Raw genomic sequence first — 16,503 nt, 5'->3', positions numbered from 1 at the left:
TAAACCATAATAATTTACAACGGTTTGGTAGGTCCTTTTAAATTATGATCATGTGGGGTTCACATGAAGCAGATTTAGCAGATTATAAATCATTACTGTTTGCTGTCCTGGCTCCTAAATGGTGAAATGAGCTCCCCAACGACATCAGGACAGCAGAAACTCTGTACATCTTCCGTCACAAACTAAAAACACACCTCTTCCGACTTTACCTTGAATAAGTAGCACTTCAGTAGCGCTTAAAATGGCACTTACTTTTAGCACTTTGTAGTTTGGCTTTCTTGAAGAAATTGCATTTTCTTGATTCCTGTTGTTCTGGATTTTGTACACTCATGGTTGAAATGCACTTATTGTAAATCGCTTTGGATAAAAGCGTCAGCTAAATGAAGTGTAATGTAATGTAATCATTGCTATGGTACACCCACATAGAAAAGACAGCTAAAAACAGATTAATCAATGTAAAGATAACTCGATTTGCCATTTCAGGAGGAATCTGCTCTCCTAAAGGTGCAGCCTTTGACACAAGTATTGTAATGACCACGGTTGACGTGTTAGTGTTGACTGTTTGAAATGTCACTGTGGTCATTCTTATTGCCACTGTATTCAGATCAATTGTTCAGAGAGGACAGTCTATTGATGTAGTTATTGAGATTTACTTCTTGTCATTGAACATGTCCTAACTGTAAAAGCTGCAAAACCTGTCTGTCATTCTTCCCTGCTTGTTGGAGAAGTGTGTTAGTTCTAGAAAGTGCTGATCATTTTTTCAATTCAGATTTATTTTAAGTGTAAAATCATCAATACCAAAAAAAAACACACAGGAAGGAAATAAAATTGCAAAAAAACACATTATAAACATCAATGTTTTTTGACAAAAGTACTAGCCTAGGCCTATAGCAGCATGACTAAGGTATGGTTCAAGGTCACCCAAGCCAGCCCTTACTATAAGCCTTATCAAAAAGGAATATTTTTGTCTCTTTTTGATAAAGAAAGAGCAGGTGTCTGCCCCTCAAACCCAAACTGGGAGCTGGTTCCACAGGAGAGGAGCCTGGAAACTGAAGTAATGAAGGCTCTGCCTCCCATTCTACTTTTGGAAACTCTGGGGACAACAAGCAGACTAGCGTTCTGAGAGCAAAGTGCTCTGTCAGGATGATATGGTTCAATAAACTCTCTGAGATTTGATTTTTATTTGATTTTTTTTTAATTTAGTTTATACACTTTATTAATCCCCGAGGGGAAATTTCTTCACTACAGCAGGGGGGCTCTCAGGGGGGAGATGCTGCAGCAGGCTGCCACTAGCGCGACGCCAGGTAACCTGACCTGAGGTGCATGTTTTTGGATGAGATAGATAAGATAGAGCCTGGTCATGAAGAGCTTTGTAAATCAGCAGGAGAGTTTTAAATTATATTCTTGATTCATCAGGAAGCCAATAAAGAGAAGCTAAACAGGAGAAATGTGATCTCTCGTTAAATCCTGGCAATACTCTCACTGCAGCATTTTGTATCAACTGCAGATTTTTCAATGAGGAATTTGGACATCCTGATCATATGGAATTACAGTAATCTAGTCTGGAAGTGACAAATGCATGGATACATTTTTTGACATCACACCGAGACAAGATGTTCCTGATGTTCCTCGAGATCTGCTTAATTTGTGGGCCAAAGGACAGATCTTCGTCAAAGATGACTCCAAGATTCCTCACAGTGGTGCTGGAGGCCAAGACAATGTCATCCAGAGTAACTGAATGGTTGGAGAAAGAATTTCTAAAGTGTTTTGGGCCAAATATAATAATTCAGTTTTGTCCGAGTTCAGAAGTAAAGAATGGTCATCCAGGCCTTTAAGTCTTTTAGATAATATTGAAGTTTAACTAGCTGATTTGTCTTGTCTGGTTTTCCAGAACGATATAACTGGGTGTCATCTGCATAACAATAGAAGTTTATTCAGTGTTTCCTGATGATATCGCCTAATGAAAGTGTGTATAAAGTGAAAAGTATTGGGCCTAACACAGAGCCTTGTGGAACTCCGTAACTAACTAGTTTGCCTGGAGGAGGCATTGTTGACATGAACAATTTAAAGGCAATTTGTTTTCTGTTGAAAGATTGCAGCCGCCTTGTCAGAATCTGTTGTTCAGTAGGTATCTGTTTTAAGGGTCATTATATGTTACTTTAGATCCTACATGCCACAATGAAAACTTGCTAAACCATTATGTGCAGAAAAACACAAACAAGTATTATACATGTGGATATATATATAATCTAAAACAGACCAGAAGTTAGATTTCCTCAACAAAAATATGCCTTTTCTTATGAAAGAGATATTGTGTAAACAGCACTATCTTTTCATTCATAAATTGATCTTCTGTTCAGTGCTTTCAGTCATTAAATGCTATGTTTAAAAGACACAGAGACGCATGTGACTTTTGACAACAAAAGCTTCACTATGTATCACTTTTAACATTGTTTATGGCTAAATTTATCCATTACAATAACAACAACAATAATAAAACTTGCCTGTTTAGGAAATCAAAATGAATGCTCCTCTATGCATGCCGTATGTGTGAGTGCTATGTGTCTGTCAGAATGGCCAGTTAGCCCAAATTTAATAATAAAGCTTTGATCAATTTGTATATTTCACTGGCTTACATACATTTACTTTTAGGTGGTGATTCCTTATGCTTCATTCATTCAATCATCACCATTATAAAACTGCAGTATGGTTTTCTATACGTCCTTCAAAAGAAAGGCTTCTTTGCCAATGATAAACAAAGTTCAAGACCCTGTTCTGGTACATTCTTTCCAGGTTGTGAAATGTAAGGTGGAGCTTTGCTCTGGAGAGAGATGTGTAAAGAGCATTGTCTTCTTATTCATAAAGAGATCTTCTGTTTATTGTTGTTTTGTCATTGGATGCTGTGTTTCAGAGAAGGAGAGAAGCATGTGACATCCGACTTAACCAGGGTTACACTTTATAGAACTTTTAATGTTGTTTACTTAAAAAAACAAAACAAACAAAAAAAATAATAATTAATAATAATAATAATAATAATTGAGGTCACTAAAACACTTGAGTGTGTCACAGTGATGTTGATCTTTGACCATTAAAATCTAGTAATCTCATGTTTGCCTCTGGTTCAATGTTTGTGCCAAATTTGAAAAATATTCCCTCAAAGCATTGCTGAGATAACACGCTCAAAAGAATGGGATGGATGGATGAGATGGAGGTGAGAACACAGTGACCTTGACCTTTGACTAACAAAATATAATCAATAATTCATCCCTGAGTCCATGTGAATGTTTGTGCCAAATTCAAAGAGGTGTTTGTTTCATTCTTGCAAACTCAATATCTCAGGAAACCTTTGTCGGAATTTCTTCAAATTTGGCACAAACATTCACTTGTACTCAAGAATAAAATGATACAAATTTGGTGGTCAAGGGTCACTGTCACCTCACATTTGTCCCATTTTTGCGAATCAGATGCCATAACTCAGTAATAAAAGTGTAGAGTGTGACCACATTTCCCATTTGGTCAGACACTGAATTGATGATATTAATGTTGGGTGGCCATCTTCAAACTGTGGTGACTGAATAGATATTCTATGCTTTCGGGTTTAACATTTGTATGAAGCAGTCACATTTTAGCTTGTAGCTTCTATTCAAATATTCCCAGTTATATGGCAGGCTAGGTTTATTTATCGGAATTTTTGTAATCATTTTTAAAATACATTTTATTTGCGTCCATCCCTCAGGGTCAGCGCCTCTGTGTCTGGTCAAATGGATAACTCTGAATTATTATCACTTGAGTGCGTTTGTTGTTTAGATGGCAGCTGTGGAGATTTTTCTTTGCTGTGAACAGAGATGTGTTGTGTGGCTAAATTAAGGAATAAGTCATAATCCTATCCCTAACTGTAAACATGCTGTTCCTTGCAAATCATACAGTCACACTTTTGTCCTCCTTTGGTATAATCAGAAATTATTTTAGTCTAGTGGCATGGCTATAGCATGGTCTATGTTTGCTTCATACTTCAGTGATGATGATTGACAGTCAAGTGTTTGTGAAGAATTTCACTATAACTGTAGTCAATCTAAAATAAACTGAACATATTTTATCTCAAGCTTGTTTAGGACAGATGGCTGAATAAAAATCCTATCCAGATAACAACAATGGTTTGTTTAATAATTCAACTTTCATTTATTATGACAGAGTCAAGTTTGAATTTGATGGTTACAACACATTTCAAAAAAGTTGGGACAGGGTCAACAAGTCAACAAGACTGGAAAAGTTGTGTAACTCTAAAAGAAAAACCTGGTCGAAAATCCATCCATTATCTATACCCGCTTTATCCTGAACCGGGTCATGGGGGGGGCTAGAGCCTATCCCAGCTCACTTTGGGCAAAAGTCTATCACAGGGCCAACACAGAGACAGACAGAAATAAAGACCATTCACACTATTATTCCCACCTAAGGGCATTTTTTTTTTTTTTATAGAATTACAAATTAACCTCACATGCATGTCTTTGGATGGTGGAAGGAAGCCAGAATGCCCGGAGATAACCCCCAACGGCACAGGAAGAACATGCAAACTCCACACAGAAAGGCCCCTGGCCCAGGACCCTCTTCCTGTGAGGCGACAGTGTTAACAACTGCACCACTGGACCGCCCCCTGGTTGAACATCTCACAAATAATTAGGTTCATTGGCAACAAATCAGTAACATCATTAGGTATTAAAAAAAGGGGGGGGGGATCACAGACACTGCGTCCTCTGGGAGAGGGACCACCCAGCTTGCTATCAGCGCACAGTTCAAAAGCCAGCACCTGTGTTCTGTATGAGGGTGCATTAGTGCACATGGCATAGTTAAGTTTGCAAATCTAGGAAGGCTCCATTGATGCTGAACTATAGAGGGAAGGTTCTTTTTTTTTTAATTAGGGAGGGCCTTGTTTTTTTCAGCAAGACAATTTCAAACCACATTCTGCACATATTATTTTCAGTTCAATGTGGATGTACAGGATTTGCAAATCATTTGGAACGTGCTCAAATCAGCATAACAGCACAATGTGCTCATCACTAGAAATATCCCTCCGCCTTGTCAATGGGTATATATAATTGGAATTGAATTTCATATAATATGCAACATAATGTTGTTTTTTACTTGTTATGGGCCTTATTTGTCTCTCCGAGCACCCGTAACCGTAACAGCACGGATAGTCGTGCACTTAACATCCCAGCGACGGCTAGCTTGACCGCTTGTGTTTTAACACCTGACACCGTGCTAAAATCTTGAAAATACATGACTCCATCGATATCTTTTTTTCAGCGGATATCTTACTTACAACAAGATTGAGCGATATAATCAGTTTTGAATTTCTATGTGATGTAATTATTCAGTTGTCGTCCAGTTGTTAATCATACCCCATGTATTGCCATGAAAACGGAGATCACACTAACAAAAAGTTTTATATTTTGAGAGCAATTGCCCCACAATATGAACACATTTAGATTACATACTTTATTTAGATAGTAGCCTGTTTTATAATCGTATATATATCGCTTACAGACCTCGGGCAACCACCTCGGTCCTGATCGCGTCACTGTCGTGCCAATAATCACGTTAAAGCACACCCTCAAGTGTAATATTGGTTAATTAACTTTACAATAATATATTGTCATATATTGTACATTGATGCAAGTCAGATCATTAGTCCTCGTCAATGCACACCACCGAGGACGAAATCTGAATTACTTGGAAAAGTGAAAAAAATATATTCTTAAATTTTGAAATGATATATAAGTATATAGATATATTGCTATAACCTATAATAATGTGGTATTGTGCAATGCTGTGCACCAATAAGAGAGTCCATCAATGCAACACATAACTTTGTAATTTCTTAGTCCAAATTAATAGATCAATTGGTGTAATTGCTTGAACTCAAATTAAAATGGGCCATTTTCTTTGATCAGAATTGAAATGCCAGAGTCTGGGATGGGGACAGAACACAAAAACAGTTCAACAAACATTTCAACACCATGGGGCAACTTCACTGCAGCAACTACCATTTCAAAATTATTTCATCAGGGTGATGTGGCACTATTCATATTCATTTCATTTCATTTCATTACACTGGTCACTTTTTCCATTCATCCCAAACTGTATTTATTTATTTTATTTTATTTGTGTACATAGTCTGTGTGTGTGTGTGTGTGTGTGTGTGTGTGTGTGTGTGTGTGTGTGTGTGTGTGTGTGTGTGTGTGTGTGTGTGTGTGTGTGTGTGTGTGTGTGTGTGTGTGTGTGTGTATTTATTCATTGCTCTTTTCATATTGTGTGCACCATTTTGTTCTTTCTATGCTGCTGTGGCGACCGAATTTCCCCACTGAGGGATCAGTAAAGTCAAAAATCTAAATCTAAATCAATTAATTTGAGACAAAGATCAAAGTGTCACATTATTCTTCATTTGTTATGGTGTCATTCTTCATGCCGGTCATATAATCCTCTGAAACAACTAAATCTATGGCAAAAGTTTCAAATAGGCTATAAGTAATAAAATCATGATAATAAAATAAATGTACCATTACAATCAAAAGTAATTATACCAAAAGAAACAAGCAAAAAAAACAACAACAGTTCTTTCTTAAAATGCTAAAACTATAAGACTACCCCCCCCCCCCCCAGCCCTCCTCTTTTTAGATTTATAATTTCTGCCCTATTTTTTTCTGACTGGAAACCCCCTTTGCTTCAATGCTGTTATTTACAGCACAGTATCTGAACTTGATCATGAGTTTAGAAATGGAGCATTAAAAACCCCCGCCTGTGTTGTATTATATTATCAATGGTCCTACTGTCTGCTGAGAGCAAATGTTGCCTTGAAGAATTTTGAAATGTGAAACCCTAAAAAAATATTCACTTTGCAAAGCCATCTCCTAGAAAAATTTCACATGTTAGTGTACACATGAATGAACACTTATTAACTATAACTATAACACCATGCAAACTAAAATGTGAAACTATAAATATGCCATTGGCTAATAAGTGGAAAAAACATGTAAAATATATTGTGCCACTGCCATTCATTTCCGATAAACATTTGTTTTGGCCCCTTTATTTGGGACATACAGATTACACGTAAACAATTTCAATAATTACATGAAACACACATTCAATATATAGTTTTACAGACTTTCAAGTTGACATGGATACATGCAGCAGTTTATTTAGTTATACCCACAGCAGTAACAATATGCATTCATTCAAGCTTATTGTAGGCCATATATCTATGCGGCACGTCTCCTTACCTTTTATAGAGGTTATTTTTTTAAGATGTATATAACATATACCAGTTAACCACTGTACATTCACACTTCTTTGTAACAAACCCCACGCCATGATGAAAAAAATATAGACAATGAATTATGACACTATAATAAATATATGCTACCATACTACAAAAAAGGAAAGAATAATGTTGGTTGTAATTCAAAATCAATAGAAAAAGTACACTGAAAAATATCAAAGATGAACTTCATTGATAACAGTGGGGATTTATAGCTTATACTCATGCGGCAAATACTCTGGGAAAACATGATTCAAGTACTACAGTGCACGAAGTCTACATTATTTACAGGTTTTAGTGTACACATTTTAGGCTGCATCTAAACAGTAAAATCAGTATTATTTTTCTCTTGACAGACAGCTTGATCATGGGACTTGTGACTCTTTTTCCTTTCATTTGGAAAGAAAGTCTGTGAAAGAAACCCAAAGTTCTTATTCCCCAGCACTGAGTGTGGAAATTAGAAAATGTAATGGCCTAAAATACAGTTATGTGACTGCATTTAATTTTTTTTAAAGGATAACGAAGAGTCTAAAATGTACGCCCCACTTATAGCAAATCCTTGTGATCAGGAAAAGGATATGCTATCAAAGGGTACAAGCAAGATAAAATGATTGAAAAATAAATGATTAAGTAGAAAGCTTAATTTGCATATAGCCAAAGGTTGTCTCTTGAGGATAACTCAAGGCTGTCTTTACAAGGTTCCTTGCATTTCCTGAACTTTTGCATCTCTACGCCAGACATTAACAAAAAATTGTTTGATAGAAACGTTTTTTTTTAATTTTTTTTTTTTATCTGTTTTAGCAAAACACTAAAACACAGGCCGTCTGACCCAATGTCACACTTGTTTTGTATGTATCACTAAAACCAGTGTCCAAATCGTTTCGAAACCGGCCCTGTTTTGCACATTAAAAAAAAAAAAAAAACCACAAACTTCCACAAAAATAACTTTAATATGACTTCTTTCATAAACGCTCTTCTGCCATGAGCCTCGGGTCCCCTACCAAGCAAGGACGTTCATGTGACTCCCTCCCCCCCCCACATCATTTTGTTCTTCTTCAGTCTGTCGTACATGTATTTTTGTAGGAGTGATAGACACGCAACCTCACCAAGCAGACTGCACGCACTTTTCTAAAAGTTGCCTCATATTTTGTGGGATAGCCTAAAGGAGCTCTCATCTTCACCTATTGCTCCCTGCAGCTTGAACAAATTTGCATTCGCAACCATCTAAATTAAATAAATTGTGTTTTAGCGCCAGTAATTTCAGTATAGGCCTATTTTTCATTGCACTTTTCATCGCTTGTCTTTTTCAGATGATGCGACGCGTCATTATCACTCATTCTTAAAAAAAAAAAAAAAAAAAAAATCTTAAAACATGAAGGGCGTTAAAATAACGCTAGGAAAGGTAAAAAGTCTCAGGGCACAGGCGGGAAAATCACGGCAATGGGCCTACTTTTAACGCACCACATTACTCAACGCTTGGCAAACAAGCTCTGACGTTCAAGTTGGTAGAGTTTACTTTAATTAATTCTGACATAGCGTAGATTTTTGTTTAGGGTTTTTCTTCTTTTTTTTCATATCTCAAAAAAAATTCAGTAGCTTTCCAAAGGTGAGTTAAGACATGTCACATATTCCGACCACTGAAAGAGGCGCTTTATATACCGAAAATCCAACATGACAAATTCTTGTCAGAGAAAATAATTTTGTCCAGTGTCTTTGTGATTCTTTTAACAATAAAGGTCTTAAATCTACGGTACGGATCCCTCTTATTAAAATAATTATTTACCGGATTAAATGTCCATATGTTGCAGAGTGTGGCGTAACGCAACAATAAATAATCCCACGAACAATACTAAGGCCAATGTACAAAAATCTTCTTGAGATGGACAGTCTTAAACTGCTTTGTGCACCGGCATCATCAGCAGTTCAAATAGTCCCGGCTTTCTACAGCTTCTGACATAATGTACATTGAGGGAAAAGACCTAGTTAATTGTTGATAACCTGGATTTTCTTCCTGAATATATGTCACACGCTGAAGCACCAGGAACACAGGACCAGCTCCTGCAGGGTTTTACGCAGCTCCTGGCTCCGGTAGGCATAGATGAGTGGATCGATAAGCGAGTTACAGATAATGAGGATGAGGAAAAGGTTAAAGTTTCGGAAGAAGCAGTTGCAGAAAGGGCTGGTGGGGCAGGCGAGGATGAGGATGAGGTGGAGGAAGAAAGGCCCCCAACATACAATGAAGACGCCGAGCAAGATAGTGAGGGTAATTGCTCCCTTCATACTCGTGGATTGGCGCCTGCTTTTGTGGAAAGCCACGATGCGCCGGGAATGCAAGTGTGCCAGGACAAACATGTGCAGATACAGCACGGCGTTAAACACAAGAGTGGTGCAAAAGAAGGTAACGAGGCACACGATGACAGCGTTGTCGGTGTGATACACGATGAAGAGGATGCTGGAAGTGATGCTGGCCAGCCACACCACCACGATGATGGTGACGGCGCGCTGCGTGGTCATGATGCTGTGATAACGCAGCGCGTAAAAGATGGTTATGTAGCGATCTGCGGCGATGGTGCACAGAAAGGAGAGCGAGGACACCACGGAGCTGCAGATCATCACGTCGATAACGTTGTCCAGGTGGCGCAGCATGCCAGGGTGCACGTCCAGGAGGCCGTGGTCATTGAAGAGCATGAACATGGTCTCCACCACATTGCTGACACTGACGAGCATGTCAGACACGGCCAGGCAGCAGATGAAGTAGTACATGGGCGAGTGCAGGTTGCGGTTCTTGATGATGGCCAGAATCACCAGGATGTTTTCGACTAGGCTGATGAGCCCCAGCGCCAAGAAGAGCTCCTGAGGGATGCGGATCTGAACGCAGCCCACTAAGTTGCGCTCTCCGACGGTGGAGTTCGTTTCGTTTTCGTCCATAAAGTCATTAAGTGGGCCGAGCTCCCCATGGAGAATGGAGGGGTAATGCATGGACCTGTTGGTCATTTCCATACTTGACTTCTGTGGGATAACTGATAGGTTTGCAGGTAGAACTTTACTGGAGCACGGTGTCAAACTCGCTCAGGGAAATTTCATCTGTTACCTCGGTGCTTTGGAGGATGCCTCGGCATCAGCTGTTGCAGTTACACTCTACCTCCCGGACAGCTGGCAAAAGCAAGCGACTCATCCATCCAGCTGTTTGTTAAACCCATTAACGCGTTGACTGTTCAATGGCCACAGTGTCCCTAACAGTTTAATGAACTGTTGTTAACCTGCTATTTCCGCCATTAGCTAAATGAATCTCGGTTTTTGAGGGAGAAGTCAAATTAACGAACCGCAGCAGTCCGAAGAGCTCGTGCTGTTGTCCGTCAGTAAAGTGCGACTCCTCACCTAAGTCTTCTTCTTTCTTCTTGATTGATGAAGCTGGACGGAGATCCATAGAAAATTAATTCTCCATCAGAACATTGTGCTTGCTGTTTATGATTGTTATTGGGCACCCGGTCCACCCTTCCGCCAAACTCATTCCATCAGTTCAGAATGTCCTGACAGACGCAGTGCTGGTGCAGAAAGTGGTTCTGGTGACCCATTAGAGAGTGAGCTTCTTGACAAATTCTCAAAGTGATGCTGCATCTGAAAGAGTTTTGGCGACTCCTCCTCTCACACAAACACCAGCTGCGCAGCGGTCCTGTCTCAGCCTGTGGCGCGCATGGCAAGAAGCAGAGGAAACTTAAGGGCGGGGATGGTGTGATTTTCATTTTTCACTTTTTTTTGACAAGTTTGTTCTAATAACTAATACCGTTTCATGGTGATAATAATGTAAAAATAATAAAGGCAATGATATATTCTTCCTCTCAAAGGCCATTTTATATTTTATATTTTTTATTTTATTGCTTTTCTATTATATTATTCTATTCTATTATTATTTTATTCTATTGTTTCTATTATTGCTCCTGTATGTATGCTGTTGTGGCGAAAAAATTTCCCCTCGGGGATTAATAAAGTATATACCTACCTACCTACCTACCTACCTACCTACTCGCAAAGCGAAACAGTTAGCCCACCTCTGCTTATCTGACGCATTGTAAGAGTTGTTCATGCTCTCCTGTTGCTCTCCCTTTTAATCCAAACTATAAAGCATTCCCTAAAAAAAGTTGGGTTCACATTTTTCAAGTGAAAAACATGTCCAAATGAGCATTGAACATGTTAGTGGTTGTTAAGTAACTGTTAAAAGATCCTTTCCGAAATGAATTTCAATGTAAGTGAAGTGGGACCAAATCAACAGTTTGGTGACAAACGTCAATCTTAGTGATCTTAGAGCAGAACTCCTGTTAACTGGGTTAAACTGTATCAAAGTTGCAGCTGTTGACACTTTAGTCTCTAGATCACACTCAAAAGAATGTCACTTATGATTTGTTATAAACTTGGGTTTGTGACTTGGACAAAAGAACAAAGCTGAACAAAGCATGACAGTCACACATGAAGCTTTCAGTAACTTGTGACACATGCAGTCATCGATTTGCAGCCCGGAAAAAATAATATGTGGAATGACTCATTGGCCTGTTTTCCTATAAAAAAATAAATTAAAAAAAAACACTACATTTTTTGTTTGGAGTGGATTAAAGAGCAGACTTGTTTGCATTTTTTTTTTTTCATCAGTGTATAACCATAGTCACACTGATATTTGAGTCGCCTATATGGTGTCAAAAGACATCCCCAAACAGTTGGCTCTATAGTCTGCAGACATCACATGAGCAGCCCATTAAGTGATTGGAAAACGTATTTAGATAACTTGCATTGTTTTAACACCATTTGGGTGCTACCTGTCACACGATGAAATGCAGTCACTTTACCGCCTTTAAATTAATGCTTATATGTAAACTTGAACACATTTAGCACCGTTTCACCAAACAGCTAGAAAGTGAAATTCATTGCTTGATGGGATGTATTGTTTAGGTTTGATGCTAAGACTGTATGGCGCACTTTGACTGACAAGTTAATTGATGTAAATAAAAACAGAATGTGATGATTTGCAAATCATTTAAACCCATACCGAGTTGAAAATAGATCTAAGGCAACATATCAATTCTGAAACTGAGAATATTTATTGTTCTATGACAGGTATTTGGGCATTTTGAATTTGATGGCATCAACCTATTTAAAAAAAAAAAAAAAGTTGGGACAGGGTCAACAAAAGACTGCAAAAGTTGCATAATGCAGAAAAAAAAAGAAAATGGTGAAACATCTCAAATAATTAGGTTAATTGGCAACAGGTCAGTAACATGATTGGGTATAAAAAAGAGCATTTCAGAGTATACCACTGTCAGAGAATCTGGAGAAATCTGCCATTTAAAACAGACCTAATTCTGCAGTGGAAGTCACTGCATGGGCTCAGGAACACTTTTGAAAGCCATTGTCTGTGAACACAGTTTATCCCGGCATCATGCAAAAAAGAAACCATGTATAAACATGATTCAGAAGTGCTGCTGCCTTCTCTGGACCCGAGCTCATTTAAGATGGACTGAAGCAAAGCGGAAAACTGCCTTATTTTGTGATGAATTGATATTTAAAATTATTTTCGGACATCAAGAATCCAATCAGCTTGTTATCATCACACAATTCAAAAGCCAGCATCCATGATGGTACAGGGATGCATTAGTGAACATAGCATGGGTAGCTTGAACATCGAGGAAGCCACCATTAATGCTGAATGATGTATACAAGTTTCAGAGAAACACACGCTGCCATCCAGACATCTTTTTCAGGGACGACCCTGCTTATTTGGAGCAAGACAATGCCAAACTGTATTTTGTACATTTTACAACAGCATGGCTCTCTAGTAGAAGAGTGCAGGTAATAAACTGGTCTGCTTACAGTCCAGACCTGTCACCCATTGAAAACACCAGCGCATCATAAAATAAAAAAGATTGCAAAGTAGACCATGAACAGTTGAGCAGTGAAAATCTTACATCAGGTAAAGGGACAACATTTCACTTTCAGAACTCCAGTAACTGGTCTCCTCGGTTCCCAAATGTTTACAGTGTTGTTAAAAGAAGAGGTAATGCAACGCAGTGGTAAACATGCCTCTTTCCCAACTCCTTAGAAATGTATTGCTGGTATCAAAATAAGCATATATTTGCACAAAAAAAAATTGATTTGCAAATCATCACATTCTGTTTTTTACACAGCGTCCCAACTTTTTTGGTAACAGAGGGGTACAATAATATCAGTTAATGATGTATTTGATATTTATTGATGAAGATTTGCGCTTAAAAAGAGATTCATGTTCTTGTCAAGATGACTAATAGTTTCACCTGAAGATTATTTTTAATGGTTCAATGGTAAAAGATTATCATTAGTTGCAGCCCAACATTAATTTTCACTTGTTTAAAGTCACTCTTTGTTCACTGCACTCCTAAAAACTCATCTCTGTTCATCAAAATTACATATTCAGAAGGTTTTTTATCAAGAATAAAAGTCCGCTAATGTCTTAAAGTGGCTTAGATAGAATTCCCCTTTGCCTTGGGTGGTGGTATATTGGATCAGCTGGAGGGACACACGCACTAAACTGTCCGTTGCTTCGCTGTCAGTCTCCTTTATGGTGTCCCTCCTGCTGGTTCAACCAGCCCTTTACCTTAATTCACTATTTGTGGATCTTTGAAAATATAAATAGTCCCCTCCTCCATCTCCACCCACCCCAACACCGCTGCCCTACAGCTTGAAGATATGCAAAACCCAACCCTGCAAATTGACAGGATCAGTTCCTTACATATGTGATTTAGGAAACCCTGGCTTTTTTTTTAAGACTGCTATTGGTGCAACACAGTTCCAAAGCGGAAATGTTTTGTCATGGTGTTGGCTGCTTATTTCTCTCATGATTTATCTTCCAGCATATAAAAAAACAAACACCACATGGACATGTTAACTAGGTTAAAAGGACGGGGTCATTAAATCATTTCATCAATTTTGGAGCGTTGGATGACGATATTTATGTCACTGATTTAGATTAGCTCCGTCTTTTTATTAAATTCCAAGGTTTAGTATCATTTTGATTACCGATACAGTCACGACTAATTGTCTGTGCAGCAGTGGCGATATTAGAGTCACATTAGATAGCCTCTGAGCCCACAGCTCCTTCTGAATGGCAAACCTGAAAGCCTTTCTATACAACAGAAGGATCACACGAAAAGCTTCTCATAGCCTCACCCATAGCGCCAAGTGAACGAGGAACAATGACCTCATTTGACCACCAAGCTCAGTTGCCCACATCATGTGGCTCCCTGAGCAACGAAGTGTGTATGGCAGCTACAGAAAGTGGTAAGGGAGGGTTTATGTTCTCTATTTGACGGAGAAGACTTTCGGTTGACTTTATAAAATTTTGCCTTATTATTAAAAAACAGCGTTATAATTGTGACTGTAAAGTAAAAACAACCAAAAAGAGATGCATAAAAATAATGGCTTCCTGTCATTTTTTTTGTTTGGCTGGAAGACAAAATAAGGACAGGACGGGACAAAATATTCCTTTTGCCAGATGACGTTATGTAAAGGCTTTTCACACCGTCAGACCTCTGAGCAGTCGACACCACAGATAATCATCTGATGAAACATGATAAGCGTAGGTTAGAGGTGCTAAACATTTTCTTTGCATGACACCAAAAGCACAGTCACAGCCTCAGGGTATGGGTGCAGTGAATGAGATATTATCAAGAGAAGTCATGAGTATCTGAGTGAGAGGGCAAAGTTCAATAATCAGTTAAAGCAGATGCAGGAGATATCTGCCATACTCTTGCACTGAATAGTACTTGATTGAAGCAGACCATTGGAAAAATTCTGACCACATCTCTGTGCTGTTATGTATAGGGCAGGGTAAGCCACAGATAATCAAATACTGAAAAGAGGGATTGAGCCTAACAGAGCAGGAAAACAGCAGCCACCGTGCAGAAATGATAAGATTTACCAAAAAATAGAAAACACAGGCTGGAGGCCCAAGAAAACATGATCAGATTCTCAGACTGCAGTTTTGCAGTGAAATTGTTACGTGACAAAAATAGAAAAAAAAATTAACCCAAGTGTTTGCTGTTGAAAAGGACTAAAGAGAAGATGACCAGCATTGTGACAGGCCTTAGTAAAGGCGGATATTGCCATAAGGCAACAAAGACTATAAATTGAGGACCCCTCCACTGTTTGTAGCCACAACAGGGCAACACAGACAGAAGTTATCAGTTCCAACAGGATCTAAACAAGATTTGTACGTGATCCATCAGAAATGACTTAAATCGCAGAAACTTTTTGTAATTACTGTAATTTTCAATTCAATTCAATTCATTGTTTTTAATAAATAACTAATGTTTCATGTGCACATTTAATGTAATGTGTGCGTTTATTCCTTCTTTTGTGGCAACTCCTTACATTTTGGAACTTTTTTTTTTCCGCATTTTTTTCCCGCATTATCTAGAAGGAAATCACAAATGTCTGAAGAGTGAATCCAATCATTTCTAAAAGAGCTTCACATGATTGAATTTTAAACTGATTTTCTTTACTTAACATTTTTTTCATCATGGTAAAGTTTGTACAAGATAATTATGGTTACAGTATCCCTGCAAAAATACGTACTCTGAAAAAATGCGCACAATCTCCCCTGGATGTAACTCAATAGCAGGTCATAAATTAACTATAAACTCTTAATGAAATAAAGATGGTTTTTAAAACTGAAATGGAGGGTATGAGTAACTAATATTTAATTTGGGAAAACAGAAGTAGCAGATTAAAATTGTATTGCTGGCTCACATTAAACAATTCAATATTTTCATCCATCCATCCATCCATCCATCATCTTCTGCGTATCTGGGGTCGAGTCGCGGTAGCAGCAGGCCAAGCAATCTGACCCAGACTTCCCTCTCCCCCGCAACATCTTCCATCTCATGCTGAGGGATCCTGAGGCGTTCCCAGGCCAGCCGGGAGATATAATCTTTCCAGAGTGTACTGAGTCTTCACCGGGGTCTCCTGCCAGTTGGGCGTGCCCGGAAAACCTCCAGAGGGAGGAGCCCAGGATGATCCTGATCAGATGTCCGAACCACCTCAGCTGACTCCTTTCAACACGAAGGAGTAGCGCCTCAACTCCAAGTTCCCTCCTGATGTCCGAGCTCCTTACCCTATCTCTAAGGCAGAGCCCGGCCACCCTACAGAGGAAACTCATTTCG

The 16,503-nt window shown here is 38.6% G+C and overlaps 1 protein-coding gene across 1 annotated transcript; it reads right to left on the bottom strand.

Moving 5' to 3' along the window:
* Positions 1–8,856: 8,856 nt before the first annotated feature.
* mc1r (melanocortin 1 receptor) lies at positions 8,857–11,164 on the bottom strand. The gene has a single exon (XM_069693604.1). The coding sequence runs from the start codon at positions 10,316–10,318 to the stop codon at positions 9,341–9,343; it is 978 nt and encodes a 325-aa protein (XP_069549705.1). The 5' UTR covers positions 10,319–11,164; the 3' UTR covers positions 8,857–9,340.
* Between the last annotated feature and the right edge of the window lie 5,339 nt (positions 11,165–16,503).

This window comes from Brachyistius frenatus, unplaced genomic scaffold (genome assembly GCF_029030835.1).
Source record: "Brachyistius frenatus isolate BFR_SWC_R1_liver_20210118 unplaced genomic scaffold, ASM2903083v1 Contig_15, whole genome shotgun sequence".
Lineage (NCBI taxonomy): Eukaryota > Metazoa > Chordata > Actinopteri > Embiotocidae > Brachyistius > Brachyistius frenatus.
The sequence above is the reverse complement of the archived record's forward strand: the minus strand, read 5'-3'. Positions and strand labels throughout refer to the sequence as shown.